General features: G+C 46.7%; 1 protein-coding gene across 8 annotated transcripts in view; it reads right to left on the bottom strand.

Moving 5' to 3' along the window:
* The window catches only part of DENND1A (DENN domain containing 1A), a 486,566-nt gene that overhangs the window by 49,970 nt on the left and 423,142 nt on the right, over positions 1–13,454 (bottom strand). For all 8 annotated transcript variants that reach the window (XM_066367202.1, XM_066367200.1, XM_066367201.1 and 5 more), the window contains 3 exons: positions 12,694–12,765; positions 11,439–11,495; positions 2,435–2,566 (listed from right to left, as the gene is read on the bottom strand). In XM_066367202.1, the coding sequence (XP_066223299.1) occupies positions 2,435–2,566; positions 11,439–11,495; positions 12,694–12,765 (261 nt within the window). The remainder of the gene's footprint in view (positions 1–2,434; positions 2,567–11,438; positions 11,496–12,693; positions 12,766–13,454) is intronic.

Raw genomic sequence — 13,454 nt, 5'->3', positions numbered from 1 at the left:
ATTATTTTTTGTTACGCCTTAGAAAAAGCTTAGACTAGTAGATCAGTCCTATGATTTACCAATGTCATCGCTTAAGCAGAGACCGAAGTTGGTACAGACGTCAGGTCTGAGTCTGTTTAAAGAAAAAATCAAATCAAAAAGTAGTAAAGATGGTAGAAGAATGTGGCAAAATTTTTTAAATGAAACTCGAAAGACTGTTCATTGAGGACGTAAGGTCCCTAAAACTCCCAACTGCCAGTAGTAGGTGCTCTCGAAACACTGCCTGTCGGGGTTGAGGGCCCAGCAGACCAGGCGCCCGCCCCAGGGAAGCACTGAAGGACAACCCAAGCTGGAAAGAGTTAACACAGAGGGTCTGCGGTTTCCAGGCCCATCCCCCCGGCAGCTAATCTGTCACCTAATGAAGAAGCGGCCAGCACAAGCGAGCTGGCTGGCAGTTCACTTACAGCAAACTGATTAGGAATGTTCAACCAACAGCAGACTGTGGACCTTTCCCGAGAAAATAAATAGAGTGTAGACTGTATGCAAATGTGTTTGTCACTTTGACAGCACGTCTCAATTAAGGCAGCTCGCGGCTGTGGGTAGGCTCCTCGGCTGCAGCTGTACGGGGAAGCCCGCTGCCTGGCTGATACTGGGGCTTGACCTTAATCCGCACGCATGCATTAAGAAAAAAAACCCTACCTTCCTGTACACTGCATAATGCTGGCAGCCACGTGAGGGAAGTGACAAACGGGGGGAAAAAAGCCACTTTCATCCTCTCCAGTTTACAGACCTGTGAAGGCACAGGCAGTTCTTATTTCAACAGAGTTTGGGGTGGCTTTTTTAATTGTTTATCCCCCACCCGCACACACACACACACTCTTATTCTGCATTTAGCTGGGAATATGACATTAAAGCATCTCTACTTCTTCCAGAAATGGAAAGAAGGTCTTTCTCCATTTCAAATAGGGCCTCCTTTTTTGTGTTTTGAAAATGGAATGTTTAACACCATGAAATCCCTCTCCCCCGCCTCCTCTTTCTCTGTAATGGGCTCCAAACTCCAGCGAGGGGCTCTTTTCATGGGAAGGTTCGCATGTGCAGGAATGAGGACAAAGGCAGGCAGGAAGCGGGCTCTGGAATGCCTCGCTGGCAACAACGGGGGCCGGGCTTTCAGCAAACCAGTCGGGGACCTGGGGCGCAGGCTTCTCCAGAGGGGCCCGAGCTGGAGGAGACAGCTCTTCAGGGGTGCAAACATCAACGAAATTTGAAGATACCCACTAAGCAAATGAGCACTGCCCTGTGGATGCTTCTTTCTTATGCTATATTTCAATTTTTATAATATCCCTTTTAAGTGTAAAATCAGAAAAGGGTGTGTGTGTGTGCGCGCGCCTCTCCAAGTTTAAGATGTAGGAATGTATTATTGGAAAATGCTGATTATAGAGGAAGATTCTTATGTTTTAACAAACTCACACCTTACAATCATAACAAGTAGCAACAATTTCATCAGTTCCTTCCACTTCTAAATAGCTCCATGCCTGATACACAGTGGGCACTTGATAAATGTCTGTTAAACATTTTAAATGCATTCGTCTAGCTCCTTTAGGTGATAAAATAGCAATCACATTTAAAATAAAATCATAAAGACTATTTTAAATATGCTTCATCTAATAAATGGCTAAAGAATCTGGTGATTTCAGACTAAACCACCTTACAGATTCTTACTATAGTCATATCCTGTTAATGAAGCCATTTCTTATAAAAAAAACCCCAAAATTATATCTTACTCATCAATAGAATCAATTCAAGAGAAGTAGGAGAGGGTATACAATCTTTTCCAACCAAAAGTATAACCACTGATAAGAAATGGCTAAAAAAAATTTCAGTTTCTATACAGAGTACCATATTTTACTTCGGAGAAAAAAAAATCAAACAAATAGACAATTTTTCAAATGCTCAGGTCATCACAGAGGTTGGTTAACGAACTGGGCCTCTAGAGCCTCGGTGTGGTGTTGACTCTGAGAAGCCGGCTCCCGATATTGATTTTCAGGAAGTACATTAATAAAGAACTCCTAATTGATTTTTTTTAAGACTTCGCTTGTTGCCTTTTACTTGAAGGTGCAAAGAAGGGCCTGGGATGCTAAAGTGTTCTAATGAGATGCTTAGCTACCAGAGGCACCTTAAATGCAGTGCCTTGGGGTGGGGGCAGCAGCAGCTGCCTTTAATGGCTTCATCCAAGAGTTCAGCGAGTTTATGACCACAGCCCTGCTGTCTCCTCACAATTTTTTGAAAGTTCACCTTCAAAGCATGTCTGCACCAAATAAATGCTTGAAGATGTACAAATTCCATAGAACCGTTTTACCAAAAAGTCAGAGTGAAAAAGGGCCACTGCACGAGCGGCCCCTTTCGCTGAAACGCCGAGCAAAACCAGTGCGGGCCAGTCCGAGGCCAGGGCACATACCTGTCCGAAGTGGACCGTGATCGGCCTTCGGTCTTCTCGGTGCTTGGGGTCCTTGGCCTCCACCAGTGGGGACGGCGCAGTCTTTGGTAGCTGCTCTTCCAAGGCGGGGACACAGCCATTCTCAGCGATGTCCTGCAGGAAGAAGCCAGCCAGGAGTTGGTGTCAGGGCCTTGGCACCTGCTGTGAATACTGGTGCTCCCTCCAACCCCAAGGCTAAGATCCTCCCCCCCCCCCCCCCCACAGGACACTCAGAGCCGCTCCTGCTAGAGATGAAGGAGCTGGAAGGCCAACATGGCTGTTTGACTTCCAGGAACTAGAGGAATCCAACCACACACATTAAACTACAAAACAACGTAATAATTCACAATACTGGGTGGGGGGGGGGGAGCCTTTCATCCTACTACTTTACAGGGCTATTTTCATTTTTACATATTCACTTTGCCCACATGCAGACATTTAAAAATTACTTGCAATCACAGCTCGTGCATAATTTTGCATTCTATTTTTTCCCACTATATTATAAGCATCTCCATGATGTTGCAGTCATTACAATGATAATTTTAATGGATGCATAATATTTCATTGAATGGCTACACAATAATTTAATAAACCATTCTCCTACTATCAAGCATTTAGGTTGTTACTTCCCCCCCTAAATACCAGTGATAAACACTGCAGCTTTTCTTTCTTTTGGGTTATTTCTTTAATAGAAATCCTTAGGAATAAAATTACTAGGTCAAAAGAGATAACAATTTTTAAGGCTTTTTATTCATTCTACCAATTTGCTTTCTAATTTACACCACTACCGGCAATGGATGCATTGAGTTTCACAGTACTTGTTAGCCTTATCATTTTAAAAATGTATTGCTAATTTAAGAGGTGAAAAATGAGACCTCATTGTTGTTTTAATTTGCATTACTTTGATTAACTGAGAGTGTGGACATTTCTTCCACATTTGTTTTCCGGTGATGTTACAGTTCGTGAAAACGATGTGCTCACAGCCCCTTGTTCTTAGCCTTAATCTTCCTGACAGAGAGCGAAGAGGTCGGGGTCTGACGTAGGCTTCTATGACCTCGAGAAAACTTAGGGTGCCAAAGTAACATTTTTAAATTCAGAAATTTACATTTAATTTGGGCTTCTGATGAATGAAGTGGAATTATAAAGGAAAGGCCTCGTGCAGAGGCAGGCGACGGCTCCCCCAGCCAGTGCCGGCAGCCGACAGCACCCATCATTCTCTGGGAAGTGTGGGCCGTGCCCACTTGTGCAGTGGGGACCATGTGCTTTACTCAAGTCTGAGAGGTGCTTAAATCTTCACTGAAGCAAGGCAGAGAGTAAATATACAGATAAAATACATTTAAATCATTATTTTTCACCAAGTAAAAATAACTCATAATAAATACAATTTCCCTTTTTTTTTATTATTCATTTTAGAGAGGAGAGAGAGACGGGGGGAGGAGCTGGAAGCATCAACTCCCATATGTGCCTTGACCAGGCAAGCCCAGGGTTTCGAACCGGCGACCTCAGCATTTCCAGGTCGACGCTTTATCCACTGCGCCACCATAGGTCAGGTAATTTCCCATTCTTTTAATTGCAAAAACAAATACCAATTTTGGCCAACAAAACACACACCTTTAGAACTCATTAAATCCTACATGTATAAGGCCTTAACCATTGGGTTGCTTTTAACTTCTAAGCCAAATAGAGAATTGTGGCACAATGAGGAAAGTGGTCTCTTTCTGAATAAGAATGCATTAAGGATGAAACATATGTTAACATCTGTCAGCTTCAGTCTCCTTATCTGTAAAATGGGTATATGGTAGCAATGAGGAGTAAAGAGTAATGTAACTTAAAAATGTCTAGAGCATTAATAAATGAATATATATAGAGTACTCAATAAACTATAGGAATTTCTGTGTGCGTGTGTAAAGTCAACCCCACACACTCAGTTGCAATCTCTCTACTGCTTGGCAACACCACAGGGGGCTGAGGACCTCTTGGTTTTGCAGGTGGTCCACAAGTCTTAGCCTGGCTGAGGCCCAGTGATGAGAGAGGTTGCCGACAGCCAATTAGAAATGGCTCTTTTGGAAAAGAGGCTGCCCTAAGGTGCTCAGGTCAAGTGGAACAAAGAAGGGGAGGGGACCCTTCTGTGTCAGAAAGTAACAAAGGGCAAAAGGGACATTTTGGGCCCAGTGGGGTTACCTAGAGGACAGACATAAGAGGTTGAGTAAAGCTAAACAATAAAAAAAGTTCACTTTTTGTTCAGGAAAAATATTGCAAGTGTGTGTGAGTGATGGGCTGAAAAAAAGGAAAAAGAAAACAGCAATAAGGTAACATGGTGAGAAAATACTTACTGATGATGAGGAAAATTACAAGATGATAGCTATTTAAGAATGTATGTGGTACTTTTGGGGAAAATGTCTTAGTTTAAGTTTATAGGTAAAAACACCGTCTTCTAGTTTTGTTTTCCACCACCTAGCAGCTGTCTGATCTCTCTAATTCACTCAACTTCTCTGCAACCGATTTCTTTATTTTCACAATGGGGAGACCACCTCCTGCTTGGGAATCTTCAAAGCCACTGGGACAATGGGTTAAATGAGATGAGATGTGAGGAAGCTTTGAAACATGTTACAGTGCTGCACAAATTGAATGGTAGATCCTTACTCCTGCAAAATGGGAAGCACACCATCTAAAAGGAGCTGCCCTGTAGTGAGCGCCTCCTATTGGCAGGCCCTTGACCTTCACCATCACACTTGGTTTCCACAACAACCAAGAGGTAGCAGGAATACTGCACTTTTACAGATGAGGAAACGGCTCAGAGAGGGCAGCTTTCCCAAGGCCACACAGCTAGAAAGTGGAAGAACCCAGAGCAAGGTGATTTCTGGTGTTTAAACCCTATCAACCGAAACAAGAGCACAAGTGAAGGTTTTCTGAGTTCAGGAGGTGCTCAGCAAGTCACCAGCTGTGATCTCCTTCTCAGAAACTCCTTTCCTTACATGACCCTATGCCACCATGCCTTCTGATATCAGGGGACTTATTTATCATCTCATCCCTACAGGCTGTGAATTCCTTGGGGTTTGGGTTCTCCACCCCAGAGCCTTGAATACAGTACATGCTCTCCAATAAATCTTTGTAAAGTTGAGTTGCACATTTGGAAGGCAAATGTGTCCAATATACAAATGTGCTGGTGCATCAAAAAGTAGTGCAGCACATTAATTTTATTTAGTTAGAAGACCCAAAGGTGCGAAAGACTTCCTGCAAAGTGCCAAGGCTTGCCCCGCTGATTTATTAATTTCTAGGGCATTCTACTATTTCCTCCATCCAGGGAAGGACAACTGCTTCCTTCCTGGACAGCAGGGTGTGGGAGCAGCCCTAGTCAAGACCGAAATAGGGCCAGTTCACATCTTCTACTGTGTCTGCTAGCAGAGGTCTTCCATTTAGTAGGGATCCAATAACAGCAAGTCTTGGTACCCACGATTAAAGAAATTGTGCTCTAAGAGCTAACTGAGAAGCAGCCAGCAATGGGTATAGGAAACAGGCAGTTTCAGACCCTTCTAGTGGAAATACAAATTGGTGATTTATAGCAAAACCCTAAGGGGAGCATGTTCTTTGGCCTGTTAATTTCGTCTCTAGAATTTATCCTGATGAAATAATTAAGAATTCCTGCAAGGTTTTATTTATAAGGATATTTGCCTAGAAAAAAATTGGAACTAAAGTGTCTAACAACAGGATGATTAGGTAATACAATATATATCTATATGTCTCTTAGATACAATTTTATGCACCTATTTAAAACAATGACATGTGGAAGACACAGTGGTTTAGGAAATGTTCAGGATATAGTAAGTGAAATGCAGGTTACAAAATGAGATCAATTTTATTTTTGTTTGTCTGATTTGTTGAATTTTCTTCAATCAATATGTTTTTTGTTTATAAATGGAAAAAAAAACACTGACCGTCAACATGTCATTTAAAAAAAGAAAAACCTAGAAGCTGACAAGAGGGCAGAGCCGACCCTTCTGGAAGAGCCACACAGAAGGGAGACGCAGAGCGGCAGAGCCGATCCTTCCGGAAGAGCCACATAGAAGGGAGACCCAGAGCGGCGAGCCGACCCTTCCAGAAGAGCCACACAGAAGGGAGACACAGCGGCGAGCCGACCCTTCCAGAAGAGCCACGCAGAAGGGAGACACAGCGGCAGAGCCGACCCTTCCGGAAGAGCCACACAGAAGGGAGACACAGCGGCAGAGCCGATCCTTCCAGAAGAGCCACACAGAAGGGAGACACAGCGGCAGAGCCGATCCTTCCGGAAGAGCCACGCAGAAGGGAGACCCGGAGCGGCGAGCCGACCCTTCCAGAAGAGCCACGCAGAAGGGAGACACAGCGGCAGAGCCGACCCTTCCGGAAGAGCCGCGCAGAAGGGAGACACAGCGGCAGAGCCGATCCTTCCGGAAGAGCCACGCAGAAGGGAGACCCGGAGCGGCGAGCCGACCCTTCCGGAAGAGCCACACAGAAGGGAGACACAGCGGCAGAGCCGATCCTTCCGGAAGAGCCACACAGAAGGGAGACCCGGAGCGGCGAGCCGACCCTTCCGGAAGAGCCACGCAGAAGGGAGACACAGCGGCAGAGCCGATCCTTCCGGAAGAGCCACGCAGAAGGGAGACGCGGAGCGGCAGAGCCGACCCTTCCGGAAGAGCCACGCAGAAGGGAGACGCGGAGCGGCAGAGCCGACCCTTCCGGAAGAACCACGCAGAAGGGAGACGCGGAGCGGCAGAGCCGAGACCACTGCAGGGTGCTGCTCAGAGCACTGGGGTCGACAAGGTCCCGCCCCTCAGGGAAGCAACGGGGTCAGAAAATAATTCAGTTCCTAATCCCTTCCCTAGGAATTCGCTGGATCCAATCTCTGTTTGTGGAGAAGGCAGAGGCAGCATCTGGTAAGTCCCTGGACAGAGGACCCATGAGAAGGCAGGAGGCGGGAACCTGAGGAGGAAGGGGGCTCTCAGTAGCCCCTGGGGTGAGGCCGGGAGGGGGCTGGACACGGTAGAAACCTCCAATATGATTTCATGAGGCAGAGACGTGAGCAGAGCGTTCCCAGCCAGGGGAGCTGGACAGCACTGCCCGGCTGGACCCTCCTGGTGATGGAGGTGGAGGGCGCGAAAGGTCTGAAGGGTCTAATCCGGGAGTGGCTGGCTCAGAGCTGTGTTCTAGAAAGCGTGTTCTGGTGGCTCTGGGGGGGACCGAAAGGAGGCGATCCCGTGCCAGCCGTGCTCTCGGGGTACATGCGCACAGGGTTTGGGTAGATTGGCTGTTCCAGATGTGGGGTCTGAGGGAACGGAAAGGCCGGAAACTCAAATTTACTGTGTGGCTACTAAGTGTTGTTGTTTAAACCCATCACTTCTTCTGATCCTTAGAACAATTCAGTAAAAATCTCTATTTCTCTTAGTTTATAGATGAGAAAAATGAAGTTCAGAGAGGTCAAGTAACTTACTCAAAGGTCACACAGTGAATTATCTTTTACAAACAGCACTGAATGTAGCTAGCTCAGAGCCGCACCGCTGGGTGTAAAGAATCCGCGGAGTGAGGCGGGCGCCTTTCCGTCTCTGCCTCCCCGGTCTCCGCTTTCAGAGGCGGGGGTGCCCTTCTTTTCCAGTCTACTTCACACCAGAGCGAATGCAAATTCAAACATGAATACCGATATCAAAATAGTATCCGAGGTTGGAATGTCTGTGACGGAGGCTGCAGCGTATTTTAATGTGTCTGGAGATAGGGAGCTGACAGTTGTGTGTTAAGGTGTGAAAATGCCTGTTCTACAAGAATCGACCTAGATCTCTCTGGCCCACACATGCTTGCTTACTCCCTTCGACACGTGGCGGAACATTTGGCCGGGGACTCGAGCCTTCGCTAACCCAACTGTGAATTTGCTTCTTTTAATCACATAAACTCAACCAACAAGTTCAATGAATCTTTTCAAGATCAAAGATTTAGAAACTTTAAAAGGGGCTATGAAATGGGCCCATTTGATTAGATCAATTTGCTACTGAAAGAAAGATAATTTTTTAGGGATTCCCTTGTAGGAAAAAAAAAAAGACATCTTAATGTGAATATCTCAACGCTCCCTGCAGGTGAGGAGGAACGTGTGTGCAGCTGTTGCTCTTAAACAGAGCACTCTGATGGGAGCCTTGCGCAGTGTGTCACTCCTGCCGACAGCTCCCAGCCCCACCAGGCAGCCTTCCCCACAGACCAGGTCCGGCAGGGGATGCTCAGGAGGAAAGCACTCCATTCTCCCTTTAGAAAGCAATGCCTGGGTAGCACCTTTGCCATCTCTCTTCCTAATTTTGAGCAAGTCAGACTTCAAAGGAGGCCACACTGTAGAAGAACTTGACCACCTTGCTCCATTTATCCAGAGAAACAGTTCCATCCTTCCTTCTTTGTTGTTGGGCTGAAGCAGGGTGGGTATGGAATCAAGCCGCGCCAGTGTTTGTTAGCATTGTTCGCCAGGGGTCACACGGATACCCCGAACGCTCCTGCTTCAGATGCTCTGCAAATCGGCAGCACACATGAACAAGGGATGGAGAGGGGGCCCTGCTCAGTCATATTAGAGATGGACTCTCCATACACCATGGTGACCTCTCCACAGGTCGGCCCCACATTTTCTATTTGCAATTCAAACCCAAGGCGAGAGCGCGAAGGGCAAGATTGGGTTCTTGATTATATCTGCGAGGTCACCATTGCTACGCAGCTAAAGGAGGCCAGGTGGCAACCCGGTACATTTGAAAATTGGATCTTTGTTGGGAACTGCCTCAATTTCATAGCAGAAACCAAACCTAAGACATCCCTGTGAGACGCATCTGGGGAGCCACACAGATACATTGCCATATAAAGGGGAGGGTTGGGGGAGGGGAACAAGAAAGCCAAGGAAACATTTCCGACTGCAGGGAGAGAGGTCAGATGAAGCCAAATCCTGCATTAGCTCAAGAAAGGAAGCTGGGAGCTCTGCAGAAGACCACGTCCTGTCTGCACAGAACAATGCCAGAGTTTCAACCACAAAAGCACTTCTCCAAGCACAACTGCAAAGTATCAGGTCTGGAGAGATCTGTAAGACTGAAGGGGGGGAAAGTGAAAATTGAAAAGGGTGCACTAATGGATCTGTCAACAGTCCGATGGCGACAAGGCACGTTTCTATAAAATGCCTTCACCATTTGTGTCACCTGAGATGCACTGACACTCTCTATAGAATATCATCTCCCAAAGCTGTTCTTGAAAAGACTGGCAGGGGAAGAGGAGCAAGGGGAGGGAAAATTTGCTTCAGACACCGTCGAGGAAAGAAAGGATGGGGAGACAGCTGGAGGAGAGGGAGATCCAGATTGCTTAAGTGAACCTTTGAGCAACATCCAAAAACCTGAGCATAACCAGCTATTTGCAGGAATGCTAAGCATCACAGAAGGGAGTTTTCTTAATGCTCATGTGTAAGAGGAGGGAGGCCACAGCCTGCAGGGAGCAGGTCTGACCAGGGAGGCACATCTGTCCTCCACCTGGGGAGGGACCCCTTTCTTTGCTTCCTTCCAGTAACCGTCTGATCCCAGCCGGAGCCGGGGACAAAGTCATTAGGAGGGAAGTCTGGTGGGAGAACACCCCTCTCTGCCACTCCATTTTATGCAATCCAATTTAGTTACATGCGACTGGGATAGGAGAAAAGAGGTGTATTTAGGTACTTAAATAACATCCGAGTAAAGAATCCCACCTGCCAGTCTCAGGCAGGGTGCAGCAGACCAAAATGAAGTTCTACCTGGATTTACAAGACAGGATTTTTATCTCAGGACTTGAATCTCTGCTGCTAAAAATTCCCTCTCAGCTGAAACCAAGAATTTAAATGCTTAGTCAGAGCAAATTATTTTGCAATTAAAAGAAAGGAATCAATTCCTTTGACCACTTCAAGTTAATTAGAGGTCCTTTCTGATTTCCTAAAATTAAAACTGCTTTCAATTTTTTTAAAAACCGCCCAGACAGACTAAGGCCCTTATTAGAATGGCACATCTCAGTGCGTGGGATAATGAAGGGAGCCATCCCAAACATCGTTAGACAAACAAAACACTTGTTTCAGCAAGGCAGGATGAAATACCGTAGTGGTGAGAGCAGAGACTTTGGACGTAGATGGACCTGGAATCTAAACCTGGCTCAGCCAGGCTCAAACAGTGTGACCCGGGGCAGATGACCTCACCTTTGAACTGTGGTCCCTTACACGTGAAATGGGAATAACACCCCCCAGCGTGGTTCTAAGGATGACATGTGACAGCTCTTAGCCTGGACCATCCTTAGTGCTTCATGAAGGGTGGTGGCAATAAAAAAAAGTATGAGGACATTCATAATAATATGAAAATGTCCTCTCTGTGACATTAACTCCCTGTACAACTCTAGAGAAGCAGGTGGGAGGGTGCTGAGTCAGGATGTAGCCTGAATAATTTTGTACAATTTTACTGATGGCCCAGGAAGACAATCAGGGCCTCTTTCTGCCCCACAAGAGTCCCAAACGTGAACTGCTGGGCTCCTCTGGGTTGAAACCACCACTGTGGGGAGAGCCTGCAGCATCCTCCTCAAATCCCCCCTTTGTCTCTGGGTCTGCGCGGTGGCCATTTGCATGCTGGAACCACAGCAGTCACTTTCTCTAGAGATGCTTCTGGGTTTGGGTTACAACCAGACCCATGTCAGCTGCAGGAGGGAGTGGTCCTGAGATGGGTCCCGGGTCCGGTGGGGCAGGCAAGGGACAGACCGACAGTGGTAACTCTGAACTTGCTTGCCTCTGTGGGTTTAAGCCAGTCTTAATGTTATTTGAAGACAGTTTTTTGTCTGTGAATATTTATAACTGTGAAAACTCCCGGACAGCTGGTAATGCATTTTGAAGTGTGCTAACAACACTGTATCAAACAGCCCTCTATTGATCACATCATACTTTTTTGTGGCCACGCCATTTCATACACCGTGCTTATATATTTTGAATAAGAACATCAAGTACCTTTTGCTTCAAGCGGTTTTTCACCTCTTTTATTCCCATTTTTGCATGATCTTTTGCCTGCATGAAAAATTAATTTAAGTTAAGATTCCCTTTCTGTTTCCAGCAGGGACTATGCTTGATTTCAGTCCATCTTGAATCACCTTCTCTGATTACTAGAAAAAAAGGAAAAATGGGATCATCAAGTCGAAAAACATAATGGCTATGAAAATAAATATGATGTTAAAAGGTTAAAAAAAAATCCCTTGAGGAGGCTATGGAGATTTTCTTTCCTGCATTTTGATGGCCCAGATCCCCCACCCTCTTTCCAAAGCCCTGCTTCCACGTCCGCAATTATTTATCTCAGCCGCCTTGTGACAGGGACAGTGAGGGTCGAGCAGCAGCGTTTCTGGCTGCAGGACTCAGAATCTCTGTCCCGTTTCACCAGGGCAGAGCTCAGGACCTGTTTCTAGGCCAGGCTGACGGCCTGAGCGGACATGTTGCTGGTTTCTCCACGGCCTCTTCTTAACTCTCAGGTTGGCAAACGCCCTGGCTTCACCTTCTGTCTTTTTAGACCTGTCGGCAGCTACCCATCCCATTCCAATAACTACAATTTAAGCCTAGACAGGACTAACAAAATTCAAAATGGAACTAAAACAAAACCACCCCAGCTAAGTGGCTCAGAGTCAAGTCGGCAAGCGAGAGAAACCGTGAGGAACAAGCTCTTGAGGCTTGCGAGAGGTCAGCGTCGGGGACAGACGTGCCCTCCTGCTTTCCCTCTGCTGCACACGTGACTTTCACAAACAGTGCATTTCCTGTGTGGCAGCGATGAGAGATGATGAATTTGGGGCCACAGTGAGGGGTGCCTCCCACCATGAACACTCTTCAGTAACCTGCAAAGGAGCTGCTTCGTTCCGACACAGTAATGGGATGCACAGGAGAGGTTTCCTAGAAGGCCCGAGAGACCATGCCTCCAGGTCCAGGGCCCCGGGCATGAGGCCACCAGAATCTCAGCCGCCCAGTCTACGTTTTAAAAGCTAAAACCAGTAGCCGCCCGTTTCTCTCCTGCGGTCATTGCAGACAGAAACACTTTAAATTAAAAATGTCACTGACCTGGTCACCAAATACCAATGCACAATAACTCTAAGAGCACTGAGAGCCGTAGGAAACGGCGCAGTGGCCCCCGAGTCATCTCTGCATTCAGGATCAGTTACAGTCAAGGTTTTCGTCACGCTAAGGAACAGAACCGTGTGGATCCTAGACCAAGACCGGTACTTACAAACTTATAGACAGTCTTCATGGCCGGGTTTGCTTTCGTTTTCACAGTATTCAGAATTGCTCCACTTCCTTTCTATAATAAAACTGTCAATTAGCAATCTGGACTGAAGATATAGTGGGCCAACACCAACAAAGAACGCTTCTCTTTCAACAAGTTAAGCAACACTTCAAGAGTGTGTAATTTAGAGCAACAGGCCTGGATGGTAACTGGTCCCGGCAGGTAGGTACGGCTATGGCAGAATCACCAGGGGCATCAGGGGTGGTGGGGATGGCTGGGGGGATGGTGATAATGAGCAGAGTAGGGGACACTAGGCCCAGTACTTTGCTTGGCACCTGTCCACTGGCCAGAAGGAAAGCTCATCACAGGCTCTCTGAGGCAAGGGCTTCCCCTCAGCAGTCTACACCTTCTCAAGGCAGTCTAGTTACCACGGGCAGCATTAAGGTCCATTCCATAACAATGGGCCCTATGGCTAACACCGAGCTGGGGCCGAGAACCAGGGGCCTGGTTAGCCAGGATCATCTGGCCACTCTGGAAATACGCTACCCTCAGCCAGGGCTGTCCTTCACTCCCTGTGTTGTTTTTTAATCTTTCTGCCTTCCTTAGCATCTGTTTCTTGAGAAAAAGAAACAATGGAACAGCTATAAATGTTACTCATGGCTTTAGTATAAATCCAGTACTGATTTCTTGGCTCAGTTTCTTCAGGAGAGGGCAGGAAGATGAGGAAGAGGAGAGGGGGAGGGAGGCGGGGAGAGAAGGCTTTC

This window comes from Saccopteryx leptura, chromosome 2 (genome assembly GCF_036850995.1).
Source record: "Saccopteryx leptura isolate mSacLep1 chromosome 2, mSacLep1_pri_phased_curated, whole genome shotgun sequence".
Taxonomy (NCBI): Eukaryota; Metazoa; Chordata; class Mammalia; order Chiroptera; family Emballonuridae; genus Saccopteryx; species Saccopteryx leptura.
Note: the sequence above shows the minus strand (reverse complement) of the source record. Positions and strands in the feature narration are given on the sequence as shown.